Source organism: Ictalurus furcatus, chromosome 8 (assembly GCF_023375685.1).
Source record: "Ictalurus furcatus strain D&B chromosome 8, Billie_1.0, whole genome shotgun sequence".
Taxonomy (NCBI): Eukaryota; Metazoa; Chordata; class Actinopteri; order Siluriformes; family Ictaluridae; genus Ictalurus; species Ictalurus furcatus.
The window spans coordinates 16,357,392-16,380,982 of NC_071262.1; the positions used below are offsets into that span (position 1 = coordinate 16,357,392).

A 23,591-nucleotide genomic window follows, 5' to 3' on the forward strand; every position below is an offset into this window, starting at 1 on the left:
TATTTAGATTATTATTTAACTAATTTGTCCATCATCATAAAATGAGACTTTTTTTTACATTTCAGTATTTAATAAAAAAAATTTTGTTGAAATATATTTTGTATGTAAACATTTACATTATTAAAGTAACAATAGTGTAAAAATTCCTGAGCTTAAAACATCTTTTAAAATTATTTTCTATTAAAATTGTACAATAGAGTTGAATGCAGGGTTGCAAACAGTAACAGGGTTGCAAAGACACATTACTTTTGCGTTCTTAGAGTTGTGAAAAACATAACAGTACAAAACAGTATGAACTGACCTCTTTGTCAACATATTGAAAATATCTTTTTAGATGATTTTTTATTAAAATGCAAAACATAAAACAGTATACACCAATCAGCCATAACATTAAAAGCAGGTGAAGTGAATAACATTTATTATCTCGTTACAATGGCACCTGTCAATGGGGTGGCCTATATTGGGCAGCAAGTGAACAGTCAGTTGATGTGTTGGAAGCAGGAAAAATGGGCAAGTGTAATGATCTGAGTGACTTTGACAATGGCCAAATTGTGATGGCTAGACAACTGGGTCAGAGCATCTCCAAAACAGCAGGTCTTGTGGGGTGTTCCTTGTTTCACTATTGTATGCAGAGGTTAGTACCTACCAAAAGTGGTCCAAGGAAGGACAACCGATGAACTGATGACAGGGTCATGGGCACCCAAGTTTGATTGATGCTTGTGGGGAGCGAAGGCTAGCCCGTCTGGTCCAAGCCCACAAGAGAAGAGCAGAAGCCCAGAAGAGCTACTGTAGCATAAAATTGCTGAAAAAGTTAATGCTGGAAATGATAGAAAGGTGTCAGAACACACAGAGCATCACAGTTTGCTGTGTATGGAGCTGTGTAGCTGCAGACTGGTCAGAGTCCCCATGCTGACCCCTGTCCACCACAGAAAGTGCTTATAATGGACATGTGAGCATCAGAACTGGACCATGGAGCAATGGAAGAAGATGGCCTGCTCTGATGAATCACATTTTCTTTTACATCATGTGGACGCCCAAGTGTGTTTGTGTGTCACTTACCTGGGGAAGAGATGGCACCAGGATGCACTATGGGAAGAAGGCAAGCTGGTGGAGGAAATGTGATGCTCTGGGCAATGTTCTGCTGGGAAACTCTGAGTCCTGGCGTTCATGTGGATGTTACTGTGACACATACCAACTACCTAAACATTGTTGCAGACCAAGTACACACCTTCATGGCAACAGTTTTCCCCAAATGGCAGTGGCCTCATTCAGCAGGATAATGGTCCCTGCTACACTGCAAAAATTGTTCAAGAGGAACATGGCCACCAAATTCCCCAGATCTCAATCCAATCAACCACAGCATACCTTCAGAGGTTTTGTGGAGTCCATGCCTCGACAGGTCAGAGCTGATTTGGTCTAGTGAATGTTCCCCATTGTAGAACACAGGCAGCTGAAGTCATGGTAACTAATGTGCCCAGGTGTTAAGGTAAGGTTTTCTGGCATTCCTTTTATGGCCTCCTCAAAAGCCACCTCATCCACATAAAATAATTTGACACTGGATTGACCCTCACTTATTACCTTAAAGAGTGTTGCTGCATCTGGAATATCCACCCCTAACAAGCCTGTTAGCTTTCCTTTTCAATGTGTCATCTACATCATCTGGTGCACTCTTTCCATGGCTGGCCTCATGCACCTGTGTCTAAACAACTTCCAACCCTCATTGAATTCCCACCAGCTGTTCTATTACCTTTCAAATTGTATTTATATTTAATGTTCAATTTATATAAACATCTCATTTTAATATCTTTATAAAGATTGACCTCATTTAAGAAAACTGAAAAGGGTGCAACCCTGTTACTGTTGCACAACCCTGTTACTAAAACAGGGTTACTACTAACACCGTTGCAGCTAACAGAGTTGTAGGTAATAGGGTTGTGCACTGATGTTAATATTTATATTTTCTCAGGGAAAGATGCTGGTTTAATAATGAAATGTCACTGTCAAGATCATGACATTACATTTATTAAATGAAAAAAGAAAACTTTAAAATAAGTACCTTTTTTACACTGATAGTGTTAGTAGCAGGGTTGAGTTGTTAACGTGGACTTAGGCAACCAATGCTAAAAAGATGATAGAAATAAAAAAATAGAAGAGGACACTTAGCTGTCTTCTAGCCATGATGTCCTGATGTAATTTCTTGTATGTCATGTGTCCTATAGTTTTTCTATTTCCTTAATCAGGCTATATAACTTTCCGTAACAGGGTTGAGTGCAAAATGTGGGACACACATTAAATTATTATTATTTAAAATAAATTAATAAATTAGATATTTTTTACACAATTAAAAGACACTTAAATCAACCATACCATAGAAGAAAAGAAAGATTTTAACACTTATTTTATCTATTATATTTGGCTTGTACAATTTGGCCATCTAAAAAATGGCTATTTTTGGTGGTATACTTGAATTATAATCAATATTTTAAAACATTTTTTATTTGATTTGATTTTTATTTGATTTTGTTTTAAGACAACATTTTTTGTACTCAACCAGTAATTTATTTTATATTCTGGGCATTCTGATCATCAATTCCATGAAAATTTGTGGGTGGGACAGAAAATGTACTATAATTCTGGAATGTTCCAGATTATGTTGAGTGTCCACCAGACAAGTCCTTGTGAATTAGTTCTTACAATAGAAATGATAATGTAACCGGATGCAGTATAGGGAGTGGGGCTTGTTACTCATTGAGAACACGTATTGTATGTGTAATAATCTACTAACCACTGCAGCAGTCAGCAAACAGGCAATAAGGAACTTAGGACAGCACACTGCAGGCTGTCTGTCAAAGGTGTTACAGGTAATGTAACTCTCTCCCATTTTCAGCTAAAATCTCTGACTAGATTTTAGCCACTAAAAGCAATTTGATCAGATCACATCTAGACTTTTGTGTTGTTACACATTTGAACTCTTCTTAAATCAGCACATACTGCGAATACTTCCTGTAGCCTATATTACTATCATACGAGGTGAACGCTGCAAAAGGTAGGTGAATAATATCATTTGAAAGGTGGCTACAGAAAACCATAAAGTCTTTGTACAAGTAGTTGTTGAAAAATGAGATATTGGTCTGTGTATTGGGCAAGCCTATTGCAAATTTTCAGTGGAAATACATCATCTTTTATAAATATCTGAAGTAGATCATCCTCCTCTTTTTTTTTTGTTAAATTATGTGAATCTGGATCTTGTATTAATTAAAAAAAAAAGTTCATTGAACATATTTTAATGCCTGAAGTTACAGGGGTCAAAGTATCTATATTTAAATGGTTTTATTGTTGCTTTCAGGGAAATAGGACAAGAGCGGGTAAAGTTCATTGTCCAAGTGCTATTGCAAATTTTCATCGGAAATATATAATCTTTTACAAATATCTGAAGTAGCTCATCCTCCTCATGTGCTCTCACACAATTTATAGTAAAACATTCTTTTTTATTTTTTGGTAAATTATGTGAATTTGGATATTGTATTAATTAAAAAAAAGTTTCTTGAACATATTTTGAATGCCTGTAGTTACAGGGGTCAAAGTGTCTAAATACAAGTGGTTTTATTGTTGCTTTCAAGGAAATAGGACAAGAGCGGGTAAAGTTCATTGACTAAGTGCTGTACTGAGGGAACAGAACTGATAGGATTGTCAGAAATATGTGAGCTGGTTATAACACAGAGAAGAACATGTGACACTGCAGAGTAACTAAAAAAAAAAGCAAGGTAAAAAATACATTTGATATTTGGACTCTTAATAATTCCTTTGGTAATTTTGAATGTATAAAATAAGCATCAAGCTATTTGGACTGTTTTCTTAAATGTGTTGTGTGGTTTTTTGTTTTTGTTTTTGCATGTGTACTAGATGACCTCCATCTGAGAGCTGTACTAGCAAATGCAGATGCCATTTCAGGTCCAGGTATGGTGCTCGCTGGATGTAACAGTCTCTCCATATGGAAGACTTCTAAGTGCCAGTGGAGGAGCTGTTACCTGCAGAGAGTCACCAAGAGCTGCCCCAAGAAGCCATGGAGAGTCAAGAGTCTTCAACTAAAACTAGTAATAAACTCAATAACAGTAAAATGCAGTGTTTGGGTTTTTTTTTTTTTTAAGATTAGATTTTTGCTACATTTTTCTGAGATGACGCTTTTATTAATGTATATTTGGGACATATACATTTTATTGGTATTTCTTTTACTATAATTTATCTATTGTGTATTATTTAGTTCCTCTGGGTTCTACCACTGTCGAAAACATGCCAGCAGGTGGATTAACTACTGTTACATATAGTTCTTTTTAAAATGAACCACACTCAGTCCTGTTAAAGTGGACCCAAATGGGAGCTACAGGCTACAAATGGTCTCAGTGCTATTGGTGTTCACAATACCAGTAGACTCAAAAGGGGAATCAGTTCTCTTTCTGGAAATGTTAGCACTAATGAGATCTCAGACAACTTGTTGTTCACTTCATAACTCCTTTACCATATTTTAATACTGAATATGTGTAACAACTGAATAGTGTTATTCAAAATGGTTACTTTACATGATGCTATCACGTATAGATGAATTGCTATGATTTGGATGAAAAACAGAGCAGGCAAAACAAACAGTATTGTGTCACTGACACAATACTATATTTACTACTGCCTGACAAATTAAGCTCTATAACATAATTGCTAGTGCAACAGTGGCTCTATTAGACCATCTGTCATGTTGCTACCTAAAAGGCTGACCTTATTGTGGGACCACATGACCCTGCGGAAACCATTTAAGTTGTTTTTCTGTTAGGTGACAGAACACTGGAGTTATGTACAGTACTATGCAAAAGTTTTAGGCACATGCAAAGAATGCTGCACAGCAAAGATGCCTTCAAAATAATTAAATTAAATGTTTCTCCTTTAAAAAATATAGTAAAGAGCAGTAAACTGTAGTAAATGAAACAAAGGAAATATTTGGTGTGACAAAAAAAATAATAGTCTCAGGTACAATTTGTGCAGTTTTATAAGGAAATTAGCTGTAAGTTTTATTGAGCATCTTGCAGAACCAGCCACAGTTCTTCTGGAGCCTTTGACTGTCGCACTTGTTTCTTATTTTTGCAGCAAAACCCAGCAGCCTTCATTGTGGTTTTTTTTGTCTGAAAAGTAGTCTCTTATATAATATGCTGCTTTCTTTATTGACATACAAACATTTTTCTGTAACATTTAATTTTGTGCTGGAAAACTAATGTTTGGGAATTTAAAATGTTTTTTGTACTGACTTGATAATGTAGAAGTCATAAAATAAAAATCTATAACAAAAAAAAAAAACAACAAAAATCTATAACCTATAAAAAAAAATAGGGTGCCTAAAACTTTTGCACAGTACTGTATGTTCATCAACTCGTTTTATTACAGAAAGATGCTTAATACAGGATAGAATAAAGCAGGATTTATTTATTTATTTGTTTGTTTGTTTGTTTATTATTTTATCTCAGTAAAATTTACTTGTGTGTTAAACTTGCCAAATGTCAATGGGGCATGCCACTTGATAATAACCTGCTGCAAAAAATACTGCGCCTCTTGCGCTTCTTAATAAGTACTCTCTTTACTTATTCATTGCTCGAACTGGGCTCTTTCCGTTAGCAAATATTTTTTACCGTTATTATCTCTCTCTATATATACCCGTTGGTATATATCTTAGTTTTGAAGCTGTGATCTAAGAAACACCAATATCTCTGCCGTCGCAGAGGCGAAGTTCCTGGAACTTCTTATAAGAAATCGCTCCATGTAATACTTCTCTCAATGTAATACATGCATTTCTTATATCATTGACTCCCTTCCATAGAGACAGCAATACACAATGATGTCATAAAATTCTAATTCTAAATTCTTGATGATTCCTACCAGTCAGTGGTAAGGCTGCATCGGTCTTTCACTCTGCACAACAAAGGACAAACCACCTGCATGTCAGCACGGAGTTCAGGGTGAAACTTTTCCCTGAGCATCCTCTGGTTTGCTTGTTGTCCAGAAAAGCTGAAAAGACTAGTGCAGCCCAGCCAGGAGAGGCCAAATTGTCGTGGAAATTAGACAACACTTGCAGACTTGTCCTCTGAAGGTAAAAAAAGGTTTATTACAGAAAGATGGTTAATACAGGATAGAATATACATGGTGAATTCCCTTACCTAGGTTGCACAGTTTTTCCCCCATGTGTTGCACGTGAGAATCAACTCTTACATGATTTCAAGCAAATATAGTTATTCAAATCAAACGCTCTTGTTGCATTTTGACATTGGCAGTGAATATTCAAAGGACACTACTTGTTTTTAGTTTTACCTCTCATTTTTTGTTGATTTCATCTAATCTGCATTACAGTTTACACTTGCTATAATTTATACGTTACATAGTATTGCATTAAAAGGGATTCATTTTCACTTAGTTGCATATCTGACGAGTAGCACTTTTAAATAAATCTGCACGAACCGAAGCACGAAGATAAACCGTGCAGATCTGATTTGCATGTAATTTGCCTCGTGGTCACGAGAGTGCAGATGTTCAAGCAGCAGGCGGAGCGCCTGAGCGCACGCGCACACACACACACTAAACACTCGGCTAGTGTGAGTGCGTTTGCATCCTTACACATGAACAGCGAATAACTAGGCTGCAGTCTGCACTACACCTCACACTAAACAGTAAATTAAGTAAAAACACCACACTATCCTGCTTTACATGTCAATATCCTATTAGTTTTTGTTATTAAAAGTAACGTCAGCTTATTATTTGGCATGCTGCCAATGCAACGTACAAAATGGGGCTATATCAAAATAGTATACTACCATACATAATAGTATGTCAAAAATAGTATGCCACATTAGACCTTCATTATAAATGTAAATTGTGTTAGATGTACACTTTGTACAATTTACACAGATGTAAATTGTGTACTGAACACGGCATTCTGTCATTTTTTATTCCTAAACTGCATACTACAAAACCTAATAGTACGTGAAAAAAGTACCGAACTGGCAGTTAAGTATGATACCTATTTAGTACGGAAGTGTGCAGTTTAAAATGAGAACTTTTATTTTGAAATGAAGAGTTCTGTTCCGCCTTTCTTCTTCAGGGTACAGTTGGCGTAGTCGATCTAGAAAGTAGTTAAATGCTTTCTGTCTTTCTATAAAATCACCTCTTTCGTTTTCACAGAGGAAATAAAACTGAAATTCTGTGGTTACTTTGTCCAGACTGGAAAACAGCTTCACAAGAGACAGAAGTGCCGTTATCTTCTGAACTTCGGTGATTGATTAGCAGTGTGAGCTTGGGGAGGTGACCGGAACACGGGCGGGACCGTCTCAACGTTACAACATCAAGTCTCCTGCGTGCTAGGCTCGTTTTTACAATTTCCTGCCCGAAAGGTTGGTGTAGTAGCCTGTTTTGTAGCCCACCATGTTTAGCTGGTCCAGTAGGAACGGGAAGAAGGAGCCAGAGCTTTTTCAAAATGTCTCCGAGGGGCTGAAGCGCCTGTACCGCCATAAGCTCTTCCCTCTGGAGGACACCTACCGCTTCCATGACTTCCACTCCCCGGCGCTGGAGGATGCCGACTTCGATAATAAGCCCATGGTGCTTCTGGTCGGTCAGTATTCCACCGGGAAAACGACCTTCATCCGGCACCTGATGGAACAGGATTTCCCCGGGATGCGGATCGGACCAGAGCCCACCACGGATTCATTCATAGCGGTGATGTACGGCGAGCAGGAGGGAGTCATACCGGGCAACGCGCTGGTGGTGGACCCGAAAAAACCCTTCCGAAAACTCAACGCCTTCGGAAACGCTTTCCTCAACAGGTAAGGATGTGATGTGTGCTCTTTTCTACACATACTAATCCACCACATTCAGGGGTGCAGGTGGGAAAATCGGCCTCCCTGACAGGTTAATGCACTCAAACCTATGTTTCCATTGGCCCCAGTGTCTGAGCACTGAAATCTGTAACACTTACTACATTGTGATCCTATGATCTGGGTGTAACACTGTGATCCGGTCATCCGGTCTTAGACTGATCTTGTGAACTCGTTTAACATTGTTCCTCGGATCTGTTTTTAACACTGATCCAGTGATCTGGTTTTCAACATTGCAATCTGGTTTTCAAGACTTTGGTCTGGGGAGCTGGTTTCAATACTGTGATTGAGTGATCTGGTCTTAGACTGATCTTGTGAAATCGTTTAACACTGTTCATGGGATCCGTTTTTAACACTGTGTTCCAGTGATCTGGTTTTCAATACTGTGTTCCAGTGATCTGGTTTTCAATACTGTGATCCAGTGATCTGGTTTTCAATACTGTGATCCAGTGATCTGGTTTCAATACTGTGATCCTGTGATTTGGTTTCAATACTGTGATCCTATGATTTGGTTTCAATACTGTGATCTGGTTTTCAACACTGGTGTGGTTTAACATCTAGGTTGGTTCAATATAGTCAGTTAGTCATGGTAATAGCTAAAGTAATCTGACACGCAAGGTGTTCCTTAGTTAACAGCTACCCATAAACATTCATTTGGAAAATAGCCCAGCGTTTAAGTATTTGGCTGGAGGCTACACTTTGAGAAAAAGGGTATTAAACTGTACCTTTCCTTGTCATTGGGGTGGTATCGTCCAGCAAACACCTTTTTTTTAAGCTTTTATTTAATGGTAGACTATATATACATTTTCTTGTGAAAGGTGTGTAATATGTATGCTTGAGTGTCCCCCCAGCGACAAGGAAAAGTATAGGCTTTTTTTCTCGTGAGGATGAATAGACTTGACTCCTGGTATCATGGTCCAGTTTTATTTTGGGTGAGATAACTGGTGTAATTCCACAGCAGTATGTGGGCCAGATGAAGTGGTTTTGGGCCAGGATTTGGTTGTTACTCATTTGCTATATCAGGGTGTATGTGAATCATGTCATTACAAGGGTATAATCTGGAAAATTGCTAAATTTGAATGTATTGCAGTTTGGCTAGATATCAGGAACTCATTGGTGAACCCTTGATGTGACCCTGTTAAACAATAGTCTTTTAGAAAAAAATGTCAAGGTCTGTTTTAAAGACGGGATGTGATTTAAATCACCTCGTACTGGGATACGTATTAAAGTCCTTCAGCGAGTCGTAGATGTGATATGGTTAAAGATGATTGTGAACCCAAATGATTTCATACTGTTGGGTCATGTGGGTATGGTGATTCAGCCAACACTCACAGAAACACTCATGTGGAAACAGCTGATATTGTCCAAGGCTTTAAAACACACAATTGAGTGTGACTGAGATACCAGGGGTTTGTTCCACCAATCATTTGCACATGATTGCCTTTTTAATATTAGCATGACTAAAGCCAGTCTTGTAATAAAGATTTACCAACAATGTAGTGAGAAGCCATGCATGTCCCTTTTGATTCATGTTGCTGATAAACTGATTGCTGTTGGCACACCTGGCCATCCCCCACCTCCAAGTGGCTTCTACTGACTTTGAGTTACTGAAAGTGAAACAGTAAGTCCTATTATCCTGACAGGGATTTTCCAACCTGCTGTTACTTTGGGTGCCACAGAAATGCCCCATGCATGTTTTAGTCCTTGAATGTGGTTAGATTTGACCATACTATTGCATGTCCTGTATGTAGTACTGTTTCCACAACTGAGTTGATACTGAGTAATTCAGACTAGTCACACAAAGAAGGGTAATGGAGAACAACCATTTTTTGTTAACACACCCACACACACACACTGCATCATGCGTGGCATGTGGGGACTATCCGTGCTCGCAAATGAAACAAAAACTAGTCTGATCTAAGAATTTATCTAATCAAACTGAGCATGAATTTTGAGTACAGCATGTCTCATCTAATCAAGAGGATTTAACAGAAGTTGATATTAAAGTTTCTTCTCTGAAGAGGAAGAATCAATTTCACTTGGTACCTTTAGCGCTACAGAAACATCTCTTCTTTTTTTTTTCCTTCATGTTTGACTTTTTGGTATTTCAAAATAAACTAAATCCTCACGCTTAGGGGCAGCCCAGGATTTCACTACTGATTAATTCATTCAGCCGCTCAGTTGTTTGTAAAAACCAAAGCAAGTGTGGATGTGATAAACTGAACACTTTTTTTGGGGGGGGGACTGACTCTGCAAGATATCGTGCAGCTGCCAGTAAAAAATTTGCACTAGATGTGCTGAAGCAGGATTTTTTTTCCAAGCAAAAATAGGCCTTGAGGCAGGGGTTAGTTGTTGTTCCTGGTGCTGAGCTCTCCCTTCCCCCTGACCTTGAACTGGAGCACTCCGGAAAGAAGTCACCATCAGCCCTGTAGAGTTTAAGGTCAGTCAGAATGAAGAGTGAAACAGGAATTAGTTTACCTAGCTTGCATTTTTGTGTAATCATGTTTTTTTCATGTTTGTTTCCTGAAATTGCTTTATGGCCCTCATGTGTCAGTGCTGCTCTATTATTCTGTGTCTGATCCCTGTTATTCTCTGCTTTCTGTGCTGGAAGCATGACTGAACCTGATCTAGCTGGCTTTCTTAAACAACACTACATTCAAATTCAGTCCTAGCAGGCAGACACACACACACACACACACACACACACACACACACACACACACACACACACACACTCGCACACTCGCACACTTTTCATTTTGTCATTTCTCTGCAAGCATACAAAATCTTCACTATTAGTTTGGGCCCAATCCTAGATGGCTTCCCATTCACTTTCTTTGTGCCCTAGAAAGGGCAGAATGTAATAGAGATGTAAACACTACCTAGTGCTCTCATGCATAGTGTAGTATGCCACTGTGCATAACCCTGTTTTTACTGTAAACTTAATATGGTAATTTGCCAATTAACCCACTGCTAGCTCTTCCCTATACACTAACAGAGGAGGGTGAGGCCTGCTTTGTACTTGTGCATTAATGTGCATTTACATTGCGACGCAATAAGGGGTGTATTATGGGTAAACATGGCATGCAGAAACATGCTAGCTTGCTTCATGCCAGAGAGCCAACTGTGCATTGTAACTGCTATGCTGTGTAACTGGAATGCTATGCATCGACCAACAGGTCGATGCTGTTCACGATCAGGTGAATGCTGATTGGTTGATGGAGAGGTGTATCTGCTTGCGTACCCGGAAACACTGTGATGAGACGACGTGACACATTCTTCCATGGTTTTAATATAATTCTGATTAATATTGTTGAATTCAAGAGTAGCATTGTTCCAAATATGTAAACAGTTAAAATAAAGTGTAAACAATAAGATTCTTCTTTCATAGATGTACTTGTGATCTTCCACTGCTTTTTGAAAGTGTAGTGTTTTAAAAATAACAGTAAAGAATACCACTTCAGAAATGCCTTGAGAATTCATGTTTTGTAATTGAGCTTTCTTTCTTCCCCAGCACTTTTCAAAGACAAAGTTATGCCCGTGTTGTCTTCTGTTTACTCTTGTGCGCTTTAAAAAAAAATAATAAAAAATTCCTCCCCTCCCCTTTTGGTTTTGTTGTGGTTTTGCTTTGGTTCCCCCGTACATGCAAGTATGAAGACTTCACCCTGTGTGGGTTTCCATGCACTGCACCCTGACAAGCGTACAGTAATGCTCTTGCAGAAGTATGAAATAAACCCTGAAGGCTTGCACACACTTCCTCTGAGACATGTAAAAGCACCTACAAAGGACTGCTCATGCTGCATCACTGGGCAGCGTAATACACTCTGAGGAAAGCACCAACTGTCCTGTTCCACACACACGAGCTCACAGACGCCCAGCGTCGCTCTGATTAACCGGGAAGAGATTAATGCCGTTCCTCCCAATCGAACTTTGAACTCTCTCTTTCTCTCATCAGTAGGGCTGAGGCTTTTCTGTTGCGCCATTTGGGAGGACGTTTAACTGTTTCAGAATGTTCTGGCTGAGTCTCACGTCTTATGACTAAGCTTGGCTGTTGCTTTGCCTTTGAATTCTGAAGGAGTGGTCAGGCAGAACAAAAGTAGATGTATATAGGGAGAAACTGAACCAGAGGGCAAAGTTAATCTGGTGATGAGCTGGAACTGGAAGAATGAGCTTCTCTACACATTAAGACCATGGTCTATCGTTGAGAAATTGTGTCTGTTTGTTCTTTTAAATGCTCTCTTTAAAGAATACAATGAGAACATTTTCTTGCAGGAATGTCCCCTCTTCGTCGTGCCAGTAATCTGATCTCTGACATGCACAAATAAACCATGCACAAATGTCTAGTTTGTGTCACAGCATGAATTTTCATTTTTTTAAGGACACGCTCACAGGAAATTATTGTTTATGTTGGATAGACAGTAACTGCCACTTTCAATGCAAACACACACACACACACACACACACACACACAAACTGTAGTATAATGTGCTTTTATGAAAGAAGATTCATAGAGGACTACAGCAGCATTGTGAGTCATGTGATCCAGGTGTGATTGAGGCCTGACAACCGAACTTGTTCAAACTCACCAAACCTGTTTTACTAATTTTCATGCTCCCCCCCCCCCCCCCCTCCTTCTCTCTCTTGGTTGCTGTCTCTTTCTGCAGGTTTATGTGTGCTCAGATGAAAAACCCTGTTCTAGAGAGTATCAGTATCATCGATACCCCAGGCATCCTGTCAGGGGAGAAACAGAGGATAAGCCGAGGTCAGCAACTCCACTGGGAATGGTTCTCTCTGTGTTTTTGTCTTTCTCTTATATGAAAAGCTCTCTCTTGCACAATATCCACATATGTTGTCACATTTACTGTGATTTACTAAGCCTAGCCTTCCCCGCTCCTGTGACGCACTTTACTTTATTGGCATGTTTTCCAAATTTCCAAAGTTGGCTGCATACTACACCTTTAGCCTCCATTCTTCTTCAGCACCGTGTGTGAGAAATTTCATGCAGTATAACACCCTCAAATCTGCCGTGCTATATACAGTAAAATGCTGCCTGTTTCACCAAATGAAGAACAGGAAGTGGTAACCAAAGCAAAGCAGAAGCAAAAGTCCCTGAACTCCATCAATCCACCGCACACTCCATATGACCAGGACATGCATGCCTAACATTTCTTTAGAGGGCACTAAATAAGTGGAATGTAAGAGGATATCAACTCAAACCACAGAGCATAACCACAGTTTTCACCCGTTCCCTTATTTTAATATCACAGTGAGTCAGAGTTGTTTATGAAAAATGGTCTGATTTGATGGCAGAAAAAGCTTCTTGCTAAAGTTCAGTATTTTCTGTTGCCACATTTCCTGCCTCAGTGCACACGTACACAAACACAGATGCATAAATGACATTTCATGCATGCTGTGTTAGTGAGATGTGTGTGTTTACATAGGGGCACGTAGGCGCCAGTCAGTGGGCTCAGGATTTGCTGTCTTATGTATAGCCAGGGCTTTATCTACGCAAGAGGGATTTCCCTCTATTTTTTTTTTTTTTTTTTTTAGGATTTCTAATCTTTTTCTTTTCTATACCATGGCAGTCAATGGCATGGTGTATATTTTATGTTTAGGTCTTCAGTGTTGCTTCTGTGAATTTTAAGCTGTATAGATAACTGCACATCATACTTTACAGTAGTAGTCACCAACCCTCTTCCTTGAGATCTACAGGTTAAATCTCCAACCAAAATTTAACACACCCATTTTAGTTGATCAATAACTTCTTAAGGCAATGATTAGATGGTCGGGTGGGCACGATTACGGTTGGAGCTAAAGTCTTCAGGAAGGTAGATCTCCAGGAACAGGGTTGGTGACCACTGCTTTATAGAGTCTTAATGCACAACTTTATTTGTATAGCACTATGAATAACATTGACACAAAGCAGCTTTGTTCAGATTTAGATCCGTAGTGAACAAGCCAGAGGTGATAGTGACTAGCAAGAACTCCCTGAGGCGACATGAGGAAGAAACCAGACTCAAAGGGAACCCATCCTCTTCAGGGTGACACCGGATAGTGGGATTATAAATCTATACACTAGACAGGTGTAGAAGAGTAGAGACAAACAGTTCTAAGTCTGTTGATAGGATGTTCAATATGTGTATACTTTGAATAAGATTACTGCAGTGAGCACAGGAAAGTCTTTATGATTACATTGACAGTTGAGTACAAATCTGCTGTATACAAGTCAGATTATCCACTAAAACCAGGGTGTGACTTTGGCATAAACTGGCTTTTGGGAAGTGCAAATCTTTAGGGCTTCATTGTAGGACCTTCCACAGCAGCAGAAATGGAGTCACAAATGGTGCTGCCCATGCTCTACCATTCCAGTGCTTTAACTGATTAATATTTAACTACGTTTGTTAGTTTGTTGAACGCCCTTTAGAATATTATGACTCTCAACATACCATGTGTCATAAATGGCCCTCAGATAGCACTTGTAGCCCCCACCCCCTCCAGAGAAACTTCTCCTTTCACAGATTGAGTTATGGATATATTTGTTGGAAAATATGCCATATAATATGTTATTCTATCCACTGGAAGTCTTCACGTTGGTGATAGTAACATAGTTCCCTTTTTAGGTGCACCAGTCCTTTAAAAAACAAATAAAAGCATAATTGCAAGCACAATGTGGCATTGCACTCACTCAAATGCGTGTGCAGGTGAGTTGTGAGGACCAGTGAAACTTTTACCACTTTCAATTCAGGAATTTACATTTCCAGAGTTTGGGTTCTCTTGGGCCTGTTTGAGCTCACTGTAACCTTAAAGAGGAAATGGTACATCCAGCTGCAGCAGTTTGGGAGCAGACTCTAGCTGACACTGCGCATAATCTGCGCTAGCATGGTTGTGTTAAAGGGCCTGCACTCAAAAGGTCTTTGTGTTCAAGCCTTGCCTGGAGTTATTGTTGTAACCTCATGTCTTTGCTTAGTTTTCCCTGTGATTGCTTTGGTTTGTTTATTCATTAGAACAGTCTGAAACTCTTGATTTTGACTCATTACAGCATGATTTGACTCACTGCAGCAAGCTAATTGTTGACATCATTATAGTATCATCTACAGCCCACATTGTGTTGCTGTTTTTCTGCTGAAGTGTCTGTCTGTGACAGATTTTAGAGTAGCTGTGGGGCGGGTCTGAGGGCTTCAGGAAGAGTGTGGTTAATTATGCACTTGTGCAAAGTGCACACCACAGTCCTCCCTATCAGAAACTGAAACTCTGTTCACCAAATGTACAGGTAACACTGAGAAATCAAAACATACGCCACAACTGATGATGCGCATGATTTGTCTCAATTTATAAGACTATATAAACTGCTTTAAATTCACAAATCAAAATGCCAAAGTGCAACTGAATCCATGAGTGTAATACTATAAGTGATCAATATTAGAGCAAGGATTTGGTTTATTGTACAGTACAAATATTAGCATATTGCCCATATGTATTCTCATGTTACATATAAGAATAGAGACCAGTAGTATTAGATATTTTAGATCTGAGGGTAGAGGTTAAGATGTTGGACTACTGATCAGAAGGTTGGGAGTTCAAATCCTAGCACTGCCTATCTGTAACTGCTGGGCCCTTGAGCAAGGCCCTTAACCCTCAATTGCTCAGTTGTATAAATGAGATAAATGTAAGTTTCCACAAACCTGAGAATGAATTTATCTGAAAAATTATAATTTAATATAATGCTGAATTCACTAAAGCGATAAGCTATTAGATAAATATTGTAGTTTAAGGGATTGGAATATAAAGCTCTCAAAGCGTATGTAATCAAGTATAAAATACTTAAATAAAACTATACCCTCTGGTTTTCAAGGTGGGGTCTGGGCAGCATGCAAATTTCTAATTTTGTTACATTGGTAGAACTCACAGCTCTACATTAATGTTCTTCTGCTTTAAATCATGCTAACTGGAATCTAATGTCAGTTTTATTCAAATGAGTTCCATGTAAAGTTCAGAAAAAAACACCTCTCTGGTTTCAATAAATAACCAAAATAATTGTACACAATATGCCTAATTAAAAAATAATAATAATTGAAAAAATATTTATGTGCTGAGGGTGTCTGTTGCATTTATTATATGGTTAAAGGGGTCCCTGGCTGTGAATGGTTTGAGAACCGCTGATGTAGTGTTTTAGCGGGGGAAATGTGCACGCTTCTGCTTTTCTTCATTGGAGGACTGGAATCAACTTTGTGTCATAGAGTTGAAAAATTATTTGGCAGAAAGTTGTTTCCATTTGAACCTCTGACACGCCTTCATGTTTACTTTACTTTACTTTCCCCTCTCTCTCTCTCTCTCTCTCTCTCTCTCTCTCTCTCTCTCTCTCTCTCACTCTCTCTCACTCTCTCTCACTCACACACACACACACACACACACACACAGATATCTGTGTAAGCAGAGTCTCTGACTACGTGGCTATGTTTTTGGCATTTAACACCAGCTGCAGTCTTCTCGGATCACATGACAGCACTTCTAATGAAAACCATAATGCATTCCCTTTATTCTTTTTATTACCATATGGCTCACTGCCTTCATGCCTGCTGTCTTCTCATCACTGGGAAACACATGCTGCATTGTTTTACATTGCTTTTTGGGTTTTATTGTAATTTTTGAAAATGCTGTAGTGAGTGACTTACTACAAAATCGTTGCAGCCAAATGCATCACCTCTACAGCCAACTTCACAGTTCCACTCTCTCAACTGGGGGATATAATTCTCCATAAGTCCTGGAGGGCCACAGCATGGCAAAGTTTAGATTTCTACCTCATTTAGCACATTTGATTCAACACATCAGCTAATTACCAAGGCCTTTAGAGATTAAATCTCTGGTCTCTGTAGGGCTGTGGTCCTCTAGGATTTGAGAGTAATACACAGGGTCTAAGGACATTAAAAAGCAGTGTAGAACTCAAAGCATTAGGAATAGAGTAGGGTTGGTCAATTTTCAAATATATCATATAATACTTTACCACATCTTCACAATACACATTTATACATCATGAGGGCCAACAAAGTCACAATATTACTGTATCTCAATATCTCCTAGTCCTTGAAGAGAGGTATGACTGCAAGAAAAGTTCATTTGATCAAACTTTTCTCTTTGACTTCTTGTAGGCTATGACTTTGCGGCGGTACTTGAGTGGTTTGCCGAGCGAGTGGACCGCATCATCCTGCTCTTCGATGCGCACAAGCTGGACATCTCGGACGAGTTCTCTGAGGTGATAAAAGCCTTAAAGAACCATGAAGACAAGATGCGTGTGGTGTTGAACAAAGCAGACCAGATCAGCACACAGCAGCTGATGAGGGTGTACGGTGCCCTTATGTGGTCACTCGGGAAGATCATTAACACGCCAGAGGTGGTGCGGGTCTACATTGGCTCGTTCTGGGCAGAGCCTCTCCATGTGCCAGATAACAGGAAGCTGTTTGAGGCTGAGGAACAGGACCTTTTCCGAGACATCCAGAGTCTTCCACGAAATGCTGCCTTGAGAAAGCTGAATGATCTGATTAAGAGGGCACGTCTTGCCAAGGTAAGGAATGTAAGACCGAGGAATTTTGCCTCTGGTTCCTCTTACTGAGTCTGCTTGCTGAACAGGTGACAGAGAGAGAGAGGCGTTGCTCTGCATTGTCTGCATTTTATTTCACTTTAATTTCAACAAGTTCCTACATGATCCACAAAACCTCAATTGCTTAAGCTTTAGTCTCACAAGAGTTGGTGATAAATCATAACGTCATTGAGTTCTACAAATGGTGACGCAGGAATTGGGTTTTTAAATTTCATTGTGTGTCAACGCTGCTTTTTCCCAGGTTCATGCTTATATCATCACCTCTCTAAAGAAGGAAATGCCCAGCGTGTTTGGCAAAGACAACAAGAAGAAAGAACTGATTGCCAACCTCGGTGCCATTTATGAGAAGATAGAGAGAGAACACAACATTTCTCCAGGGGACTTTCCAAACCTCAAGAAGATGCAGGTAATGAGATTTGCATATCCAGAGAAAGAAAATAGTTAAGTATGGGGAAATCCTTAATGGCAAATTCATCCATGAAATGTAATAAATAAATGACTAGCATTAGGTTTAATGAATCTATTGCTTAAGAATGAATTGTCTTTACTGAGCTTAACTGAAACTAATCTGTTAACTAGGGTTTTCAGTTCTGTTCAGAAATTCAAATATAGCAAATATTTCATATAAAGAATTAACTATCTTGTGATGTCTTGTAAACAATGCTGCTTATTTCCCTCTACAGGAACTCTTGGGTGGCCAAGACTTTGCCAAGTTCCCTGCCTTGAAGCCCAAGCTGCTGGAGGCTGTGGAGGACATGCTGGCCAACGACATAGCCAAGCTCATGGCACTTGTGCGCCAGGAGGAGGCAGCCATGCCTTCTCAGGTAGTGAAGGGAGGAGCCTTCGATGGCACCATGAATGGGCCTTTTGGCCACGGTTACGGAGAGGGTGCCGGCGAGGGCATCGACGAGCTAGAGTGGGTGGTAGCTCGTGACAAGCCATCCTATGATGAAATCTTCTACACTCTCTCACCCATTAATGGTAAGGTGTCGGGCGCTGCCGCCAAGAAGGAGATGCTGAAATCAAAGTTACCAAATACAGTGCTTGGCAAGATCTGGAGCCTGGCTGATGTGGATAAAGATGGCTTCCTGGATGATGAGGAGTTTGCACTGGCCAACCATTTGATCAAGGTGAAGCTGGAAGGCTACGAGCTGCCTGCCAAGCTGCCCACTCACCTGGTGCCCCCATCCAAACGTGGGCAAGAGCAGCAGTGACACTCTGGAGCGCCTCATTAACTCTTCAGCTGTGACTCATTTCAGGCTTTGACTTCCCTAGCCATTCCAGGATTTCTTCCAAATAGCACCTCAGCAGCTTTCATCACTTCACCTCACACCATGTTATTAAAATAAAAAACAGTTAGGGCTTTTGAGAGACTCTTCCAGTTGCTGTACATAAGGCTCAGACCCCCCACACACACACATTTCTTGTAGTCTAGAGAAGTAGGTAGCAGTATTCTACTTTCATTTGTTCTTTTTGGTTCAATATGTTTTGTGTCCATTAATTTCCTCAGAGCTGTGATTTTTGTTTTTGTTTTTTTGTTTAGTTTTTTTTGTGGTATCTTATTGCTGAAAATTGAATCTGGCCTGGTTATATAATTAACTAATCATTCACACTCCACCGGGTTATTATATGGATTCTGAAGCTGGATTATACACAAATGAATATCTGGAATGGCTTTGGATCCAAAGACTGAACCTGATCTCAGAACAAGAACAAGATAAACCTGTAAAAGACTTTGGGTTTGGATGTGTATGAAGACACCACTTTCAGCAGAGGGCTGTTAGAAAAGATTGGAAAATGCACTTTGCTGGTACCAAGGCAGTGGATGACAGTTTTGGAGGAGCATGGGCCAGGAGAAATTGTTATAGGTGACTAATGGGGGAAAAAACATATGTGAAATATATAAATACATACAAATGATAAAATATATCCATAATCTTTTTTTGCAAACTTAACTTATTCTTTCTTCTTTAAATCTGTATTTTTATATGTTGAAATTTGACACTATAAAGATTTCTCTTGATTTATGTTCCTGCCTATAAAGACTGTCATGCAGTTTCAGTCTTTTTTTTTTTAATAGGTGGTGGGATTTCATGTAGTTTTGCTCCTCTTATAAACTCTGATGTTACTCTGATTAAAAAAGAATAAATGTTAATTAAAAATCTAATGTTAACCAACTTCTGTCATTATTATTGTGTTTTTTTATTGACTTTGGTAAACCTGTCTTCCAACAGTGATTCCACAATGCCACCAATATCCACATACCAATACGCAAAAATCCACACACATGCCAAAATTGGAGCAGTGTGCCAACGACCTTAAATACACTAATATTGTAAGGTTAGCTGCCAAGGTCTTTAACTCCCAGTACTACCAGTGGTGTCCCATTCCCCAAACACTGATCCATTATTAGCACCATGTCTACTTCTTCAAACATACCAAGTAAGTATGTGCCTGCAGAGCACCAAATATGGTCACTTATGCTGTGACTGTCTGCACTTCTACGTTTACTTTTGACAAGACTGACAATTGTCAGCTTTGTATTTTTATCACTATTCCAGAATCAGTCTCTCTCTCTCTCACTCTCACTCTCTCATGTTGGGGCATGTTTCAACGCTACTCTACCATGGTGATAGATGAATGATTTTGCCTCCAGTGCGATGTGCTTGCTGTGTAGTAGCAGTGGTGTCATAGTGAGAGAGTAAATTTTCCCACACTGAAGGAACTTTTTTTTTTTTTTTTAATGGCAATGTGTGACCTTTTAAAGTACACTCCTGGAATGCAATCCACTATTCTTCTGCTTGGAGCCCTCCTTTTTCTTTTTACAGACTATCTTGTTCCTTATTGAAACGTACTGATAAAGATATTTGGCTTAATCTTATAACCGTCTATATTTTTTGTGGTGCAAAGGACTGAGCTAGAACCTAGATTGCAGCCCAGATTTTCCATATTGGCCAGGTGGTGGCACTAACTATAGTATGTTGTGAATACAAACAGCAATTACGTACACAGACGCTCTAATGAGAGGAATTCCTTCTTTTTTCAGTGAGTCAGATCATTTGGCCCAGCTCACTAATAAGAGGCAATTCTTTCAGCCTACCAAAGGTTCATTGACATTTTCTTTCTCGAATCTGGATCTCTACAGCTCAGCTGTTAAAATTGATTTCTGAAGCATTTTGATTAAAATAAACTGCAAGAGTAACAGCAGTGCCTACACCTATGAAAAATAAAAAAAGATTCATATACTCATACATGCTCATACACTGTTCACGAATCAAGTATAACAACATCAAGCTGTTAATGGTAGTCATGTTGCAAATGTTAAATATTCCAACGCATAATTAAAAATGCCTATGTATAATATCAAATGCACATTTCTATTTACATGCAAGTTAATAGATAACTAGACCGATCAGCCATAGCATTTAAACCACCTGCTTAGTATTGTGTAGCCCCTACTTGTCCCACCAAAACAGCTCTGACCTTTCGAGGCATGGACTCCACGAGACCTCTGAAGGTGTGCTGTGATATCTGGCAGCAGATCCCTTTAAGTCCTGTAAGTTGTATGGTGAGGCCTCCATGAATTGGACTTGATGCTCGATTGGATTGAGATTTGGGGAATTTGGAGGCCAAGTCAACACCTTGAACTGTTTGTCATGTTCCTCAAACCATTTCTGAACAATTATTGCAATGTGGCAGGGCGCATTATCCTGCTGAAAGAGGCCACTGACATTAGGGAATACCGTTGCCATGAAGCAGTGTACTTGGTCTGCAGCAATGTTTAGGTAGGTGGTACATGTCAAAGTAAAATCCAGATGAATGCCAAGACCCAAAGTTTTCAAACAGAACATTGCCCAGAGTATCGCACTGCCGGCTTGCCTTCTTCCCATAGTGCATCCTGGTGCCATCTCTTCCCCAGGCAAGCAACACACACACCCCCCTGGATGTCCACATGATGCAAAAGAAAATGGGATTCATCAGACAAGGCCACCTTCATCCATTGCTCCATGGTCCAGTTCTGATCCCCACGTACCCATTGTAGGCGGACAGGGGTCAGCATGGGCACTTTTGGTAGTTACTAACCACTGCATACTGGGAACACCCCACAAGACCTGCCATTTTGAAGATGCTGTGACCCAGTTGTCTGGCCATCACAAATTTGGCCCTTGTCAAAGTCGCTCAGATCCTTATGCTTGCCCATTTTTCCTGCTTCCAACACATCAACTTTGAGAACGGACTGTTCACTTGCTGCCTAATATATCTCACCCCTTGACAATATTTAGCTTCCTAACACCTTTCTGTACTATTAATTAATAACACTAGACAGTACATTTAACATGTACTTCTACCTCCAAGCTGTATTGTCATGATTATTATTCAAATCAGGAAGGCTTGCTCTAGAGAAGATTACATCACTGCTGTAAGAGGTGAGTAAGCATGTTTATAACTACATTATTACTGACTGGTGAGTCCTTTTAAACCATCTTGTAGCAGCCTTTAGGCAGCTTTTGGTCACAAGATTCTGGGGTAGGTAGGAAAGGTTCAATGGTAAAACAGATTTAAACCTTTCACAAGTAGCCTACAAGAGTTGAACAAATATAGCCTCCACACACTTTCAAATAGACACAACACATTCCACACATAAGTGCAAAGCAATACGCAAAAATATACAAGCAGACTATAATGGTCACAACCTGTTCCTCAAAAACAGATGATAATCAGATACGACAACATTTTTATTAAACAGCATCATTTCCAAACAATGCAGTGGCATTCATATCTGTTTTGGGACAGTATGGGAATTGGAAAAAAACCAAAACAATAAAGAGCCTTTTGAAAGTTCAAGTCACCCTGTACTATATTGAAAACACATTATTAACACATTATTTGATGTTTTACTTTGTGAATTGAATTTATTTTTTAAAATATACACGCATTTCAAATCTGATGACTGCAACACACTCCAAAAAAGTTGGGACAGTCGACTGTTTACCACTGTGTAACATCACCTTTTCTTTTAATAACACTTATTAAATGTTTGGGCGCTGATTGAAGACACCAGTTGGTTAAGTTAAGCAAGTGGAATTTTCCCCCATTCATCCATTATGCATTTCTTCAGCTGCGCAGTTGTACAGGACCTTCGTTGCTTTATTTTGCACTTCATAATGCTCCACACACTCTCAGTTGGAGACAGGTCAGGACTGCAGGCAGGCCATGCTAGCACCCGCACTCTCTGTGTGCAGAATGCAGTTTAGCGTTGGCCTGCTCTGGATGGCAGCATATGTTACTCCAAAACGTGTACATATCTTTTGGCACTAATGGTGCTCTCACAGATGTGCAAGTTACCCATGCCATGGGCACTGACAGACCCCCATACCATGAGAGATTCTGGCTTTTGGACCTGATGCTGATAACAGCTTGGCTGGTCCTTTTCCTCTTTGGCCCGGAGAACACGACGGCTGTTCTTCCAAAAACTATTTTAAATCTTGACTCGTTGGACCACAAAACACGATTCCACTGTGCTACTGTCCATCTCAGATGAGACCGAGCCCAGAGAAGTTGGCTGTGCTTCTGGACAGTGTTGCTGTATGGCTTCTGCTTTGCATAGTAAAGCCTTAACTTGCATCTGTGGATGTAGCGGCGAATGGTGTTGCCTGACAAAGGTTTACCAAAGTATTCCTGAGCACATGTCAGGATATCCATTACAGACTCATGACGGTTTTTAAGACAGTCACATCTGTGGGATCGGAGATCATGCGCATTCAGAAGTGGTTTTTGGCCTTGCCCTTTACACACCGAGATTTGACTGGACTCCTTGAATCTTTGCATTATATTGTGCGCTGTAGAAGGTGAAATGCCCAAAATCCTACTGATTTGTCTGTGGGGAATGTTGTTCTCAGTGTTTTTGATTATTCGCTGATGCATCCTTGCTCTTGAAGGACTAGACCTTTTTGGAGGCTCTTTATATTCTATGATTAGACGACTGCCTCACCTGTTTCACATCACCTTCTCATTTCAACTTGTCACATCGCTACTAGTCCTAAATTGCCCCTGTCTCAACTTTTTTGGAATGTGTTGCATGCATCAATTTATAT

General features: G+C 39.7%; 1 protein-coding gene across 1 annotated transcript; it reads left to right on the plus strand.

The window, feature by feature from the left end:
• The first annotated feature begins 5,915 nt into the window (after positions 1–5,915).
• Positions 5,916–19,673, plus strand: ehd1a (EH-domain containing 1a). Its single transcript, XM_053631081.1, has 6 exons — positions 5,916–6,127; positions 7,251–7,850; positions 12,566–12,663; positions 17,048–17,460; positions 17,738–17,902; positions 18,180–19,673. The coding sequence occupies exons 2-6, from the start codon at positions 7,453–7,455 to the stop codon at positions 18,708–18,710; spliced, it is 1,605 nt and encodes a 534-aa protein (XP_053487056.1). The 5' UTR covers positions 5,916–6,127; positions 7,251–7,452; the 3' UTR covers positions 18,711–19,673.
• The last annotated feature ends 3,918 nt before the right edge of the window (positions 19,674–23,591 follow it).